The sequence below is a fragment of the Sphaerodactylus townsendi genome, linkage group LG15, assembly GCF_021028975.2.
Source record: "Sphaerodactylus townsendi isolate TG3544 linkage group LG15, MPM_Stown_v2.3, whole genome shotgun sequence".
In the NCBI taxonomy this organism is placed as follows: domain Eukaryota; kingdom Metazoa; phylum Chordata; class Lepidosauria; order Squamata; family Sphaerodactylidae; genus Sphaerodactylus; species Sphaerodactylus townsendi.
The window spans coordinates 3,490,724-3,507,731 of NC_059439.1; the positions used below are offsets into that span (position 1 = coordinate 3,490,724).

At 45.7% G+C, this 17,008-nt stretch overlaps 1 protein-coding gene across 1 annotated transcript in view; it reads right to left on the reverse strand.

Annotated features, from left to right (window-relative positions):
- Positions 1-1,500: 1,500 nt before the first annotated feature.
- The window catches only part of POLR1A (RNA polymerase I subunit A), a 56,768-nt gene continuing 41,260 nt past the window's right edge, over positions 1,501-17,008 (reverse strand). The window contains exons 25-31 of the mRNA XM_048517603.1: positions 14,863-15,030; positions 12,548-12,683; positions 10,511-10,668; positions 9,133-9,271; positions 8,241-8,345; positions 5,497-5,760; positions 1,501-1,845 (exon numbers count right to left, since the gene is read on the reverse strand). Coding sequence (XP_048373560.1) covers positions 1,501-1,845; positions 5,497-5,760; positions 8,241-8,345; positions 9,133-9,271; positions 10,511-10,668; positions 12,548-12,683; positions 14,863-15,030 — 1,315 coding nt within the window. The remainder of the gene's footprint in view (positions 1,846-5,496; positions 5,761-8,240; positions 8,346-9,132; positions 9,272-10,510; positions 10,669-12,547; positions 12,684-14,862; positions 15,031-17,008) is intronic.

Here is a 17,008-nt window from a genome sequence, read left to right on the forward strand (position 1 = left end):
CCCCCCCCCCCCCCACCCCCCCCCCCCCCCACCCCCCCCCCCCCCCACCCCCCCCCCCCCCCACCCCCCCCCCCCCCCACCCCCCCCCCCCCCCACCCCATTCTCACAATGGAGAGATGTAGGGCGTGGTGTCCCTGCCAAGGATCCGTGATTGGGACCAGTGCTCTTTAACCTATTCATAAATGACCTGGAAGTAAGGGTGGCTAGCGTGGTGGCTAAGTTTGCAGATGATACCAAATTATGTAGCCAGGGTGGGTGAGAACCACAAAGGATTGTGAAGAGCTCCAAGCGGACCTTAATAAATTAGGTGAGTGGGCCAAGAAATGGCAAATGCAGCTCAATGTAGCAAAATGTAAAGTGATGCACATAGGGGCAAAAAATCCAAACTTCACATACACGATACAGTGCTATCAGTCACAGACCAGGAAAGGGATTTGGGCATCTTAGTTGATAGTTCCATGGGAATGTCAACTCAATGCATGGCAGCTGTGAAAAAGGCAAACTTTATGCTGGGAATAATTAGGAAAGGAGTTGATAATAAAACTGCAAGGATTGTCATACCCTTATATGTTAAAAGTAGTGAGATGTATGTACCGCACTTGGAGTACTGTGTTCAGTCTCTGGTCACCACATCTCAAAAAAGGATAATTGAAGAGATAGAAAAGTGCAGAGAAGGAGCAAACGAGATGATTGAAGGATTGGAGCACCTTCCCTAAGTGAGGATAGGCTGCAGCCGTTTGGGACTCTTTAGTTTGGAGAGGAGACGTCTGAGGGGGGATATGATTGAAGTCTATAAAATTATGCATGGGGTAGAAAATGTTGACAGAGAGACATTTTTCTCTCTTTCTCACAATACTAGAACCAGGGGGCATTCATTGAAAATGCTGGGGGGAAGAATTAGGACTAATAAAAGGAAACACTTCTTCACGCAACGTGTGATTGGTGTTTGGAATATGCTGCCACAGGAGGTGGTGATGGCCACTAACCTAGATAGCTTTAAAAAGGGCTTGGGCAGATTTATGGAGAAGTCGATCTATGGCTATCAGTCTTGATCCTCCTTGATCTCAGATTGCAAATGCCTTAGCAGACCAGGTGCTCAGGAGCAGCAGCAGCAGCAGCAGAAGGCCTTTGCTTTCACATCCTGCATGTGAGCTCCCAAAGGCACCTGGTGGGCCACTGCGAGTAGCAGAATGCTGGACTAGATGGACTCTGGTCTGATCTAGCAGGCTAGTTCTTATGTTCTTAAACCCATGGAAATTATTATTCTCCTCTCCTCTGTTGGGGCCATTGTAAATTTCTGTCTCTGCTGCCTGAGACAGGAGGTTGGCAAAGATCTGAAATGTCCATTTCACAGACCCTCTATCCACATTCAAATGGATGAAACGGTTCTGGTAACACCCAATGCCACTGGAAACAACTTCCTCAAGTAAAAAAAGGCTCAGGTGTTTCAATAGTGACAAAATGCTGACCCAAAAACCAAGACCTGATGGGCTTCTTCAATTAGCATGAACAACCTGCTGAATAGCTCATTTTCTTAGAAAATGTCACAAGATAGACTTCACAGAGCAGCCAATCTTCTTGGAAGTGCTGGGTTTCCTTCTCTTTCACACCACAGGAAGCACCTACGGTTGTTTCATTACATACCTCAGTGTATTGGAAGAGTTCAGGGAGGTTTATCCCCTCAGTCTGTAAAGTGAGCACCTTCCCTTTGTCTGTGTCTGTGGTTTCATTTAAGAGACATCGCGTGATCCTCTTGGTCTCGTGGATGACTGTTTTGTTTGCCAGGGAAGTCAGCAAGGAGGCCAGGTTGAAGTATTCCTTTGACAGTGGAAGCTTCAAAGAAACCTAGGTGAGAACACAGGGCAAAGAGCAAGAGGTTTGTGCCATGGAATAAAGCAGCCTGGCATCTGGCAGTCCAAGCACATGGGGGGAAAAGTCATTTCCTGCCTCCCCGATGGGACGATGGGAACCACCCACAAGATGTCCTCCAGCCCAGGGGAGAAGCAGACTTTCTCAATCTACAGGGATTTAAATGTAGTTGATTGAGGGCAGTGGTCATAAAACTTCCCCAACGCAGAACCCACTAAGAATAGGTTCCCATATATTGAAAGTATGTAACAGAAAATGTATGTGACATCACGGTCATGTGACAGGAAGAAGCAAAGTTATTGTTTCATTGGTGTCAAGGACCAGGATTATGGGCAGCAGACTGAAACAGCTGGGGAAAAGAAACATCTCGTTACAGGATGCAGAATTACATAGTGGGATCCCACTTATAGCCTCTCCCTCTTTCCTGCTTCCTTCTCTCCTTCTACATTGTTCAACCTGGAGTGTGAGGCTGGAATCATAATAGCTCTCCAAACTCTACCGGTCAATTCCCCTTTGGCTCCAGGTTGGCAAATTCCTGGACATTTGGGGGGGGGGGAACCTTAAGAGGGAGAGGTTTGCGGAGGGAAGCAACCTCAAAAGGGGACTATGCTGTCAAGTCCCCCCTCTAAAGCAGCCATTTTCTCCAGGGGAAACTGATCTCTATCTCCTGAAGGTCAGTTGTGATTCTGGGGGAGCCCCTATCCCAGTGGTGGCGAACCTATGGCACTCCAGATGTTCATGGACTACAATTCCCATCAGCCCCTGCCAGCATGGCCAATTCCACCACTGCCCTATCCCCATCTGGAGGTTGGCAACCAATCGCTGATTTGAAGTCTATGGCACAATAACCATCTGAGGTCCCTATGTCAATGGAGTACTTTGGCTGGGTAAGACAATCAAAGATGCATGTCCTTGTTATGAGATGTCCAGATAATTGCCTGGAGTAACTCACAAATCTAATCAAACAGACTGTTTTGCCTTAGGCTTGCTCTCAGTTTGGACACTCTGCTATCCACCCATTCAAACGTGGAAACTGGCATTTTGTAGCACATAGCAAGAAACAATATGAAATCCAATATTTCATAAGGCAGGGTATACAGGGCAGGGTTACGCTCCCCTTCTCAAACCTCAACCTGCACCCCTCCACCCCTCGGTATGTGTTAAGTGCCACTAAGTCGCTTCTGACTCATGGTGATCCTATGAGTCAATGCCCTTCAAAATGTCCTATCGCCAACTGTCTTGCAGACTGAGGGCTGTGGCTCCCTTTATAGAGTCAATCCAACTCATGTTGGGTCTTCCTCTTTTCCTGCTGCCTTCCACCTTTCCTAGCCTCACTGTCTTTTCTCGTGACTCCGGTCTTCTCGTTATGTGACAAAAGTATTACGGTTTCTCTTCCTCCCCTCTATTTCTCTCCGCGCTCTTAGACAACATCCTCCCTTATTTCTCTTTCTCTCCCTCTCAGACAATCCTCCATTTTCTTTCTCTCCCCCTCCCTCAGACAACCCCCTGCATTCTCCTTCTGCCCCCTTCCTGAGACAATCACTTTGTTTGCTCCCTTTCTCTTCCACTTCAGCTGTGGCTTGTTCATCGGAAGTTGCAGCTGTGGCATCAGGAAACACTGGGCTGGCTTGCAAGGCCTCTGGGAGCAACCATGACTGGGGCAGGAGATGCTGAGCTGGGCACAGGGCCCCTGGGAGTTGTCACAGCTGTGGGAGAGGCCCAGGACACGCAGCACAAGCCTCTCACATTCTTTAGATGCTGATGAGGAGAGACAGGGTTCCCAATGGCACCTGCTGTTGTGCGCATGCCTAGAGCAGTGGTGGTGAACCTACGGCACTCCAGATGTTCATGGACTACAAGTCCCAGCAGCCCCTACAAGCATGGCCAATTGGCTGGTGGGAATTGTAGTCCATGAACATCTGGAGTGCCATAGAATTGCACCACTGGACTAGAGAGATCCATTGTTTTGTGTGTGTGTGGGGGGGGGACGGGACTGCTCAATCAATTTTTGGAAAGTTTTTAGATTTTTCAGCATACCTGGGGCTGCCTGAGTTTGCAAGGAAACTGGCCTCGATCTGTGGAATTAAGTATCTGCAGATGGAGCCAGGTTGTGATATACAGACGTGGTTCTTGTACTGTTTGATGCAAAAAGCACCAATGTTGTTTGAGAGAGGGGAGTTGTTCAGGGAGCATCTTGCCAGCCACACAGCTGCTCAGTTGCGTTTTGTCTCCTCCTGTTTAAGAGGGATAGGACAAGGCATGGCCACATGGCCCTAGGCTTGCAGCCTGTGACCACTGGGTGAGTCAGCCAGCCAACCACTGGATTCAGAACCTGCTGAAGAGATGGGGTGTTTTTTCTATTTCTTTCTTTCTTCCCTAATAATTTTTTGCTTATTTCAGTAGTTTGTTAAATTAGGTACTGTTGGAAGATGTTCTGAGTCCCTATAAAGGGAACATAAGAACAAGCCAACTGGATCAGACCAGAGTCCATCTAGTCCAGCTCTCTGCTACTCGCAGTGGCCCACCAGGTGCCTTTGGGAGCTCACATGCAGGAGGTGAAAGCAATGGCCTTCTGCGGCTGTTGCTCCCGAGCACCTGGACTATTAAGGCATTTGCAATCTGAGATCAACGAGGATCAAGATTGGTAGCCATAAATCGACTTCTCCTCCATCAATCTGCCCAAGCCCCTTTTAAAGCTATCCAGGTTAGTGGCCATCACCCCCTCCTTTGGCAGCATATTCCAAACACCAATCACACGTAGTGTGAAGAAGTGTTTCCTTTTATTAGTCCTAATTCTTCCCCCCAGCATTTTCAATGGATGCCCCCTGGTTCTAGTATTGTGAGAAAGAGAGAAAAATGTCTCTCTGTCAACATTTTCTACCCCATGCATAATTTTATAGATTTCAATCCTATCCCCCCTCAGACGTCTCCTCTCCAAACTAAAGAGTCCCAAACGCTGCAGCCTCTCCTCTTAAGGAAGGTGCTCCAGTCCCTCAATCATCCTCGTTGCCCTTCTCTGCACTTTTTCTATCTCTTCAATATCCTTTTTGAGATGTGGTGACCAGAACTGAACACAGTACTCCAAGTGCGGTCTCACCATGGCTTTATATAATACTGCTCCCTGGTTCTAGTATTGTGAGAAAGAGAGAAAAATTTCTCTGTCAACATTTTCTACCCCAGGCATAATTTTATAGACTTCAATCATATCCCACCTCAGATGTCTCCTCTCTAAACTAAAGAGTCCCAAACGCTGCAGCCTCATAAGGAAGGTGCTCCAGTCCCTCAATCATCCTCGTTGCCCTTCCCTGCACTTTTTCTATCTCTTCAATATCCTTTTTGAGATGTGGCGACCAGAACTGAACACAGGACTCTAACAGCAGGGTAAATAATTACTTAAATAAATTCCTCTAGCAACAACAATGAGCATATTCTTCTAGCAACAACAATGAGCATATTCAGTCTGAAACACAAGATCTCATTAAGAATTGACTTATTTTTGGATTTTAAAAGGAAGAGAGTATACGATGGCGGGCACTGGTTGCTTACAAAACAGTCAATAAGCAACATAAACACTGGTAACCTGAGCCCACAGCCCTCTGGATGCTCTCCCCACAGCCACAATCTTACCTCACACCACAGCTCATTTTTCGTGTCATACGCATAGCTCTGAATAGCCGGGTGGCTCTCCCGCACGCTATTAACTCTGTAATGGGCTGATTTGCTCAAGGTCTTGCTCTTGGTCTGAACCTGCTGGCTCGAGGAAGGAGCAGAAGGGTCCGGCTGAGCTTCCGTTGTTTCTGGATCCCTGCCACTGTCACACGAGGCCGCCGCCTCTTCCTTATCCGGGATTTCGTCCTCCTCCACAGCCCCTTCATCGCTCTCATAATCGACCTGTGGAGAAGAGATGTTCGGGTTCTTTCAATCTATGATCCATGTACTGCTGGTTTTACTGGAATGTTACATTACAGAAGTGATTATCTGAAATCCGAAACAAAATATTATTTATCTGTCAACATTTTGGGGGGAAGGTTTTAAATATGGGTTTTCTGGATGCCTTTTATTTTATTGTATTAACCATTGTTTTACATGGAGTTTTAGTAAGTTTTACTGATTATTAACTGGATGGAGCTTATGTAATTTGTTATTGGGTTTTTGTATGCTTTGCTCCTCTATTCAGCATTGTATGAATTTTATGTTGTACACCGCCCAGAGCCCCTCGGGGATGGGGCGGTATAGAAATCTAAGTAATAAATAAATAAAATTATTTATGGTTTGTCTTTTTCATTGAGACTTGAAGTGGATTACACAGTGTCAATACAATTAACAGCACGAGACAACTAATATGCAGTGTAATCGGACCCGGACTGCAGAAATCTGAAACAAAGAATAACTATTAAGCATGATATGTCGAGTAACAAAGCAAATGGTAGTACATACGCACAAAACAGTGCAGTAAGAGCAAGGCAGTATACACAGCAAACAGATAATACATACTATGCACAGTACTGCAGTCCACAGTCTCATTCCCTTATTGAACCACTTCCCTGAATTGTTTTGCTGTAACTCCGGTCCTGTACCACCTCCATTGGCTGTCCATTGAGTTCCAGGTCATGTTCAAGGTGCTGGTTTTAACCTTTAAGGCTATAAGTGGTCCTGGGCCTGTATACTTGAGGGACCGCGTCCCCCTGTACTGGCCCACTAGGACCCTCTGATCCTTGGAGGAGAACCTATTAGAGATCCCTGGCCCAAAATATGTTTGGCTGGCCTCTACTAGAGTCAGAGCCTTTACAGTCCTGGCCCCCCTCTGGTGGAACAGGCTCCCTAGGGAGACCAGAGCCCTGCGAGGCTTGTTGAGTTTCCACAGGGCCTGGAAAACAGACCTGTTTTGCCAGGCATTTGGCCAGCCGGCTGAATGTGATTCCACCGTGCCGTCCTCCGGTAGGCTTTGGGGGAGGGGGGATTTTTTTCGCCATCTGAGTTTTAATTCTGAGTTTTAATTCTGATTTTATTAGGATGTTGTATTGTTGTTGGGCTTTATTATCATGTTATTTATTGTTATTGTGTACTTATTGTGTTGTACGCCACCCTGAGCCCTCCAGGGGAGGGCAGCTAATAAATCTATATTAAATAAATAAATACATACATACATACATACATACATACATACATAAAAATAACATATCACTATTACTGTTATAAAACTGCCCTCCTGAGCAACTCTGTCTTACATAGTTGTGTGGAATCACAGAAATAAGAGAGCCTTCCTGTCCTCCTCAGGCAAAAGCCAGGGGCCATAATGGAGAATGCATGTAGTTGGGCAGTTGCTGATTTATTCAAAATATTATTTAAAATATGTATAAGCCTGTTTTCCCCCCAAACTCCTCAGAAGCTAGAAGGATAACAGCAATAGTAAAATGATCTGATAACACAAACATTGAAACGACAGATACACAAAAGTCTAAGAACACCTGTTTTTATTGAAGTGGTCACTTTGCATCTGGACAGTTCCAGTTGAAGCCACTCAGATACAACGCACCTCCTCACAAAAACCCAACAAACAATCCCTTCACAGAGGAAAACCAGGTAACGGGGAATGACTCTAGCCTAGGCATCTCCTTTATGTGCTGGTTTTCTATGTGTTCGTGTATGGCCTGGCACACTAATACACAAGCATCTCATTGGAATCAAGTTAACCACATTAAATCAGATTCCTACATATGGCTATTTCCCAAGAGGTAAATTATGGCAGTCCACAATAGATACATCAGTCTTCAGCTCCCTGTCCGGTGATGGCGAACACCTGACATGGAATCCGAGGAAATGGCATTAGTGTCAAATGCTCCCAGGAATCTGGGTATGGATGATCCCATTGATTCCTTTAAAGGAGGAATAGTATGTTACACATTTTTTAAAAATGTAACACCTAAGACAAGTGTAGACAACTGGACCGGGGGGGGGGGGGGGTACTTCAACTGTTTTGATGTCTTTCACCTCGGTAATTCACTTCAGTAAATCCAGCTTTTACAAAAACCATGTCTAGGTGGACAATAACAACTATTCCGCCCACTTAATAACAACAGCAATCAACACCCCAAGCACAATCATGGAATTGGCCAGACAAACCAGCTTCTGTGGATTCTGAGAATTATCCAAGTGACTGTGGCCACTCTGAAACTGCATCTTATGGATATAGTTACACTACCTCCAAGCCAGCACCTCTGACTAGCACGAGAGGCCAAACCTGCAACACAGCAGTTTCTCTACTGCTTCCACAAAACAAAATGGTACTTTTCGCAGTTCTGTTTCATCCCACCTCCATAGGCAGAGAGCTTTTGAATGAGCTGTTACTAAAACAAGCATAGTAACCTCACCTCCTCCTCCTGCTTCTCCCTTCTTCTTGTATCTGTGGCATCAGCATCCCCTTCATCAATTTCACCATCAAGAACTCTCCCTTCTTCCTGCTCTTCAAGGTCATCCTATGCCAAAGAAAAATGGAAACAGGAATGGTTAAGAGTGCTTAGTTGCCATGGTTCTTTTGGCCCTTTTGCTAGAAGGCAGCAAAAAAAGGATTAAACAAAAGAGAACTCTTCGTTTCCACAGGATATGCTTCTTCAACATGCAGTGCCATTTTTAGAAAATTTTACTCTGACAGTCATGATTGCATTCAATGGAGCACAATAACAAACTCAGCAAGACAGAACCTCCTACCAATAAACCTGTAATTAGTTTTGTGGGAATGGGTGGATAAGAGTGATCCAGCAAAGATCCCCTTGGACTTGCAAAAGGCTCTTGGGTACCTCACTGGATTTCCGAGTAAGCTTAGCAATGGGAACTTGTATGGATTAAAAGTTGGTTAAACAACAGGAAGAAGAAAGTAGGAATAAACTGACAGCTCTAACAATGAGGGGAAGTGAGCTGTGGACAGATATTGGGACCTGTACTTTTTAATTTATTCATAAATGATTTGGAATGTGGGAGAGGATAGCAGTGAAAACGTCAAGATTGCGGATGACACAAAATTACTCATGTTTGTAAAAACCAAGATGGAAACCTGTCTGTAAACTGAGTGAGTGGACAACAAAATGGCAAATGAGACATTAGGGGTTCATTCCTGAACAGTTCAAAAGTGGTTGGTGGGATTCAAAAACCTTCCCCCTCCATGGGGCAGGGGTGGGGGGAGGGAGGAATCTCAATACCACCACTTCCACCCTTCACAAAGCCTCTCAAGGTCTTGGCAGAACAGGAAAGGGACAAGACCTGTACCTGGTTTTCATGGGATGCTCCGACTTCCCCATCACCACCACCTACGTCCCTGTGATTTGCTCTTTGAGTACTGACACTGTTGTATGAGACCAGCTTTGAAGTCTTCCTCTTAATGGTTTCCAGTAAGATTCTGAAGAAACTGTTTGGGGGTAAAAGAAGAAAAAAGCGCTCACTGCAAAGGTGTATTTAAGCCATGCAGTCTAAGCCTGTCCCTAATGCTGTCGATACAGAGGATACATTTAATTTGTTTTCTATGGCAAAAAGAGGCTCTTCTTTTCACTCTGACACCCCCCCCCAAAAAAAACCCCCAACTTTTCTCCCTTCTAGTCAGGAAAGCAGCGTACAATAATGCAAAAATCTTCTACATTCTTCTAGTCTTCAGAACAAATTATTTTAACCACGCATATTGCTGAAGGCTTTCACAGCTGGAATCAGCCAGGTGTTGTGGGTTTTCTGGGCTGTGGTAAGGGCTTTGGTAATATTAGGGTAAGAGAGTACCCTAAATATTCCAGAATGTCTTCCACTCCACAAACATAAAAATGTGTTTTGCTTTGCTATTGGAAAAGCAGGTAAATACAGTTGCTAAAATACGTTAATTGCAACTGTATATACCCCTAAAGCATTCTCACTTCTTGGAGGCAACCAAGGTCCAGCCATGTTGCAGTCATTTCAACCTGGGGTTGCCCTTGAAGACAACTTGGAAATGTTGATCAGCTCAGAAAGAAATTGGATCTCTGGGGCATGGTGCTGGGGCAGTAGATATCAATCCTACTTTAAGATCTGTTCATTGGTCGCTAATCTATTTCTAAGCTACATCATTGTGCTGGCACCGATCTTTGAAGCCAGTCATAATTTGGGACCACACGTTTATTTACCCTAACTCTGAATCTCTCCCCAAAGCGGGTTGCAATGTATTCCTCTCTTCCATTTTATCCCCACAAGCTAGTGAGCTAGGCTAAACTGAGTGTATGGCTCCTTTCATTGTATGGACCTCTGTAGCAGTTTTGTCCTGCTTCTCTTAATTCTTTTTTTTTGTACTCGCTGCTACGTCTTCCCAGAAAAGGTGAGAAATCCCACCTTGCTAGCACTCCAGAGGAGCTGAAAACAGATTTATTCAGGAAGGTGTCTGCAACTCTTAAAAGGGATATTTGCAATGGAGGATACAACAGTTGTTAAGTTTACTTTTTGTTCCCCGTTTCTTCTGAGAGCATTACTACTGGTTCTACTGTTATGATGATAGCTGAACATTGTTTCCATTTTAGAATGTTTTGGATATTTTTTTTATATGTTCTGCCTTGGATCCCAACATCTTGGGAGACATGAGGGCTTATCAATATTTTTTTAAAAGGAGAAGGAATGGGTAGGGGAAAACACCGACCTTGTCTCCATAAAGTTTAAGATGTCCCCCGGCTTCACACAGAACTCTTCACAGTAACATTCATACGACAAAAAAGTAAATCTGATTGTGAAGATGCGATGATTGCTTTGCTTATTCTCCAAACACACGGACTCCTGAATATCCACTTTATGTAACACCTGAAACAATAAAAAGAAAGCCAGGATATTTCCATGCAACGGCAGGAAGGTGACGACAGTTGAGAGGCTGCGGCTCTAACTCCACGGTAGTGATAGAAATATCTTTGAAATACGTCAGCTTCTGCTCTTATTTTTCCCCCTGGATGGTATCTGTTGATATTTGCCACAAGACTTTTAAGCAAGCACTATCTAAGCTGGTTGAAAACTGCTGAAAGCCACCTCAGGCTGAAAGCCCAGCTACTGCTTCACACATTACTCAGCAAGAAAATTACTTATAACAATAGGAAAGTGCTGGAGGCCAAGCTAAGAACATAAGAACATAAGAACAAGCCAGCTGGATCAGACCAGAGTCCATCTAGTCCAGCTCTCTGCTACTCGCAGTGGCCCACCAGGTGCCTTTGGGAGCTCACATGCAGGAGGTGAAAGCAATGGCCTTCTGCTGCTGCTGCTGCTGCTGCTCCTGAGAACCTGCTCTGCTAAGGCATTTGCAATCTGAAATCAAGGAGGATCAAGATTGGTAGCCATAGATCGACTTCTCCTCCACAAATCTGTCCAAGCCCCTTTTAAAGCTATCCAGGTTAGTGGCCATCACCCCCTCCTGTGGCAGCATATTCCAAACACCAATCACACGTTGCGTGAAGAAGTGTTTCCCTTTTATTAGTCCTGTAATTCTTTTCCCCCCAGCGATTTTCATAATGGATGCCCCCTGGTTCTAGTATTGTGAGGAAAGAGAGAAAATTTCTCTTTGCTCAACATTTTTCTACCCCACGCATAATGGTTTATAGGATTTCCCAATCATATTCCCCCCTCCTCAGTACGTCTCCTCTCTCCAAACTAAAGAGTCCCAAATGCTGCAGCCTCTCCTCATAAGGAAGGTGCTCCAAACCCAACTCAATCATCCTGCAAGTTGCCCTTCTCTGCACTTTTTCTATCTCTTCAATATCCTTTTTGAGATGTGTGGCGTACTGTGAGACTGAACTGAACACCAGTATCTTTTAAGATGCTGGCTCGCATCAACGGCTTTGTATATATATAATACTGCTAATACTGGAATCAAAACAACCACCTGGAAGAGAATAGCTATGAGGAAATCAAAGAAATAGGAAAAGAAGCAGAAACAGCTTGAATCTTGATTCTTCTGCATCGCCGCCTCTTAAAGACACTGAACAGCTGTGGATAGATGATGTGTTGGAGCATTGAGGCAGCCATGCTATCTGCTAATAGATTTGAGGCACCAGTTCAGTTGGAAAAATAAAATTCACCTTTGCTTCAATCATCTTGCTTATAAGGTAGGGAGGAGTCCCTCCTTAGTTTTTTGTCTCCTTTAGGAAATGCCAGTCATGTTTATTCTAAGAACATAAGAACAAGCCAGGTGGATCAGACCAGAGTCCATCTAGTTCAGCACTCTGCTACTCGCAGTGGCCCACCAGGTGCTTTTGGGAGCTCACATGCAGGAGGTGAAAGCAATGGCCTTCTGCTGCTGCTGCTCCTGAGCACCTGGTCTGCTAAGGCATTTGCAATCTCAGATCAAGGAGGATCAAGATTGGTAGCCATAGATCGACTTCTCCTCCATAAATCTGTCCAAGCCTGTTTTAAAGCTATCCAGGTGAGTGGCCACCACCACCTCCTGTGGCAGCATATTCCAAACACCAATCACTGCATTGCGTGAAGAAGTGTTTCCTTTTATTAGTCCTCATTCTTCCCCCCAGGATTTTCAATGGATGCCCCCTGGTTCTAGTATTGTGAGAAAGAGAGAACAATTTCTCTCTGTCAACATTTTCTATCTATATCCTATTCTGAATGCTGAGGCAATGGAATTTTCCCTTGGGTCTTCATGTCATGATTAGGGAGCTGCTGCAAAGAACGAAGGAAGACTTACCTCGCCTAAGCACACCCTGGTGAGCCGTTTCTTCAGCTTCTTCACTCTCTTGTGAGCGCTCTTGGTGTCCAGCACAGGAATGCTCATCATGGGGGTTTTAATATTAGCGCTGGCGACCATCAGGACCTCCCGCAACCTTCATCAAAGGATTATCATACATTTAGCCACAATGTTAAGCCACAGCTGACTTACGGCAACTCTTCGTGGGTTTCCAAGGCAAGAGTCGTTCAGAGGTTGTTAGCCATTGCCAGCCTCTATATAGCAACCCTGGGATACCTTGAAGGCCACCCATCCTAATAATTGCCAGGGCCAGTCCTGGGCTATCCAGGTCAGGACAGTGATACATCACGGACACATTAAATAAGGATTGTTAGGATCGTTATATGGCAGTGACGGCGAACCTTTTCGAGACCAAGTGCCCAATCTGCAACCCAAAACCCACTTATCTATTGCAAAGTGCCAACATGGCAATTTAACCTGAATACTGAGGTTTTTGTTTAGAAAAAACGGTTGGCTCAGAGGCGCGCGTTACTCGGGAGTAAGCTTGGTGGTAGTCGTTGGCTTTGCTTTGAAGCAATTGTGCAACTCTTCGAATGGGTGAATCACGACCCTAGGAGGATTTACTCAGAAGCAAGCCCCATTGCCAGCAACCGAGCTTACTCCCAGGTAAAGGATTGCGCTTTAATTCTTTGCATGAAAATCAATGGGATTTAACAGCACTTAACAGGGTTACCAACACTGCTTCCCCAAAACTAGGTCTTAGATTTAATGCTAATAATCAAGCCCAGCAGCCCAGGCCAGCCTAGATGTGTGTGTGTGTGTGGGGGGGGGGTGGGGGGCGATTTCCCCCCCACATGATGAACTCTGTGCGTGCCCACAGAGAGGGCTCTGAGTGCCACCTCTGGCACCCGTGCCATAGGTTCGCCATCACTGTTATATGGCATATAATGCATGTGGTTTTCCACATTAAGGTGCTAAGTATCCAACCGTCTGCCTTAATTCATTGTCCTGCTGGCTCCTGGACCACATCCGCCCAAGCCTCCAAAGTTCCCTGCACGTCCGCTTTCCTTCAGCCGATAACCTCAGTTATTCCTCAGCTGTGTGAGGCTTTTACCCTTCGGGCAGTTTTTGTAACTCATCCCATTACCTGCTCCTCAGAAACCTCGTTTCACGCACCAACCTTCTCACTCAACCATAAATTTTAGAAATACTCTTCAAAATAGATTGAGATTACTCACGGCCATGTTTATTTTATGTTTGGATTTCTGCCCCGCCCTTTCCCGACCAAGAGATATGCAGAAAGTCAGTCTGGCCTGTGAAGTGAGCCTCAAAGCCCAAACCTGTCATGACTGAGCTCCCCTTGTGCCATTGACACCACTTCCTCATGCTCAGAGGCTGCTCCTTTTCACTCAAAGGTGGTGGAAGGTGCCATCAAGTCACAGATGATTCATGGAGATCCTGGAAGGTTTTCCCAGCAAGAGGCAAACAGAGATGGTTTGCCATTGCTTCCCTCTGTGTAGCTGTGCTGGATGGAGTTCCTTAGTGGTCCCTCATATTCGAGAATTCAACAAGGCTAATCTTGCTTAATTTGCAAGATCTGATGAGACTGGGGTATCTGGGCCAATCTAGGGGGCTTTGCCCACTACAGAAGGGAGCTAAGGTCGACTCGGTTCCCTTCAGTGGAGGGCGATTCCAGGCTGTCCCCACAGCAACTGAGTTGGCCCCCTGGAACCGAGCTAAGTGGGCGGGATCGTCTTGGTGCCTGTTTCGCTCCTCGATCATGATTGGCGCTTGTGTTACAGCGGGAATCAGGAGCGTTCTTTTTTTTTTTACAGTTTTTACAGTTACATGCGCTTTCTGCCTGCCACGACTCTCCCATTCTGCACATGCCACAAAAGCGGCTCGTGATTGGTTGAATGGATGAGGTGTCGTTTCGATGCTTCCCCACTTCGAAGCTTCGAAGCGGTATCGACCTTGTTCCGGCAGAAAAGTGTAGTTCATAACTGCGACAAGGATGTTGCAGTTCTGAGGGGGTGGGGGGGCTGAGACAAAACAATGTTGAGCTCGGTGGCAGTGGGGATTCATTGAGGTGAACCTAGGTAGAAACCAGTTCAACTCTGTCAGTGGGGAAAGCCCCTAGGTCAGTTTTTTTACCTGGTACAAATCACTTATTTCAGTTTCCCAAATAGTTCAGACTCACCAAGCAGGTGGCGTGAGCTTCTTTCTTGGCCCCCAGCTTTGTGCAGAGCATACATTCAGTGTGGAGCAGAGCATTAACCACAGAAAGGCACTGAGATCACGGAACGTTACTTCACCTTGGGATACCGAGTGTGACGTTCATTTCGCCGCGTCCAGCGAAGTGGAAGGTGTTGAGCGTCATCTGTGTGGAGGGCTCCCCAATGCTCTGAGCAGCAAGAAGACCCACAGCTTCTCCTGGGTCACAGAGGGACTGTTGCCACTTTAGATGCAGCAAGTCCTTTAATCTGAGGACACAGAAAGGAATGTATAGAGTCAGCAGCTAGCAGATTGACTGAAAGGAGAGTTTAAAACAGCAATAAAAGCAATAAGGTTTGTCTCATTGGCTAGCACTCATCTCCCTTACCACTACTCTGTCTCTGGACTGCAATAAAATAACTGAATAAGAATTGGGGTGCTGTGTGGTTTCCGGGCTGTATGGCCATGTTCTAGCAGCATTCTCTCCTGACGTTTCACCTGCATCTGTGGCTGGCATCTTCAGAGGATCTGATGATGCAGATGATTCAGATCCTCTGAAGATGCCAGCCACAGATGCAGGCGAAACGTCAGGAGAGAATGCTGCTAGAACACGGCCATACAGCCCGGAAACCACACAGCACCCCAGTGATTCCGGCCGTGAAAGCCTTCGACAATACACTGAATAAGAATTCCTTAATTAAGAATAATGAAGATTCCTGTGTAGTTGACAGGGATACCATAATCACTAAAAGTCAACATGGGTTTCTCAAAAACAAGTCAGACCAGACTAATTTTATCTTGTTTTCTAGTAGAGTGACAAGCATTGTAGATGAAGGAAATGCTGTGAAGGTAGCTTATCTTCATTTCAGCAAGGCCTTTGACAGCAAGGTGCCCCATGATATTTTATTTATTTATTTAATTAATTTATTTATTGTTTGGACTTTTATACCCCCCATCCCCAAGGGGCTCTGGGCGGTGTACAACATAAAAGATAAATATAAATAAATTACGAAAACCTTTAAAACGGCGATAACAATAATAATAGAGGCGTCCGACCAACCACACTTTTAAAATTCTCCCCGGGAGAGGGCGGCGAGTCCCATTAGCTGATAGGCCCAGATGAAAGAGCCAGCTGGGAGGGGGCATCATTTCAGCGGCTGGTCCCTCCAGAGGTCCCTCCAAAGGCCCTTGCAAGCAAGCTAGTAAAATGTGGGCTAGACAATGCTACTGTTAGGTGGATTCATAACTGGTTGACTGACCAAACCCAAACAGTGTCCTGGGCCCAGTGTTATTCAATAATTTTATAAATGACTTGGACGATGGAGCAGAGGGTATGCTAATCAAGCATGAGCAGAGGGTATGCTAATCAAATATGCAGATGGCACCAAACTGGGAGGTGTAGCTAGTACCCAAGAGGACAGGGCTAGAATTCAAAATTACCTTGATAGATTAGAGAGCTGGGCCAAAACTAACAAAAATAATGTTAACAGGGAGAAGTGTAAGGTACTACATTTAGGAAGAAAAAATGAAACGTACCTTTTGCATGAGTTTCAGTTTCTGGATCATGGCTAAAGGTAAGCCCGCGTAGAGCGAGTTACAGTAGTCTAATCTAGAGGTGACCGTGGCATGGATGGTTGGACTGGATGGTCCTTATACCAATGGTCGACACCCAGCTTGACAACACTACATGTGAAGGGGAGTCTTAGTAGGAGTACGCAGTGGCGTAGGAGGTTAAGAGCTCGTGTATCTAATCTGGAGGAACCGGGTTTGATTCCCAGCTCTGCCGCCTGAGGTGTGGGGGCTTATTTGGGGAATTCAGACTAGCCTGTACACTCCCACACACACCAGCTGGGTGACCTTGGGCTAGTCACAGCTTCTCGGAGCTCTCTCAGTCCCACCTACCTCACAGGGTGTTTGTTGTGAGGGGGGAAGGGCAAGGAGATTGTCAGCCCCTTTGAGTCTCCTACAGGAGAGAAAGGGTGGATATAAATCCAAACTCCTCTTCTTCTTCTAAACTAAACATGAGTCAACAGTGTTATGTGGCAGATAAGAAATTCAAGACGATTGTGCGCTTCATCAATAAGAGTAGAGAGTCTAGATCAAGTAACAGCAGCACCCTATTCTGCATTGGTCAGACCTCACTTGGAATAATGTGTCCTGTTCTGGGCACCATAATCCAAGGATATTGACAAGCTAGAGCATGTCCAGAGGAGGGCGACCAAAATGGTAGAAGGTCTGGAATCCACG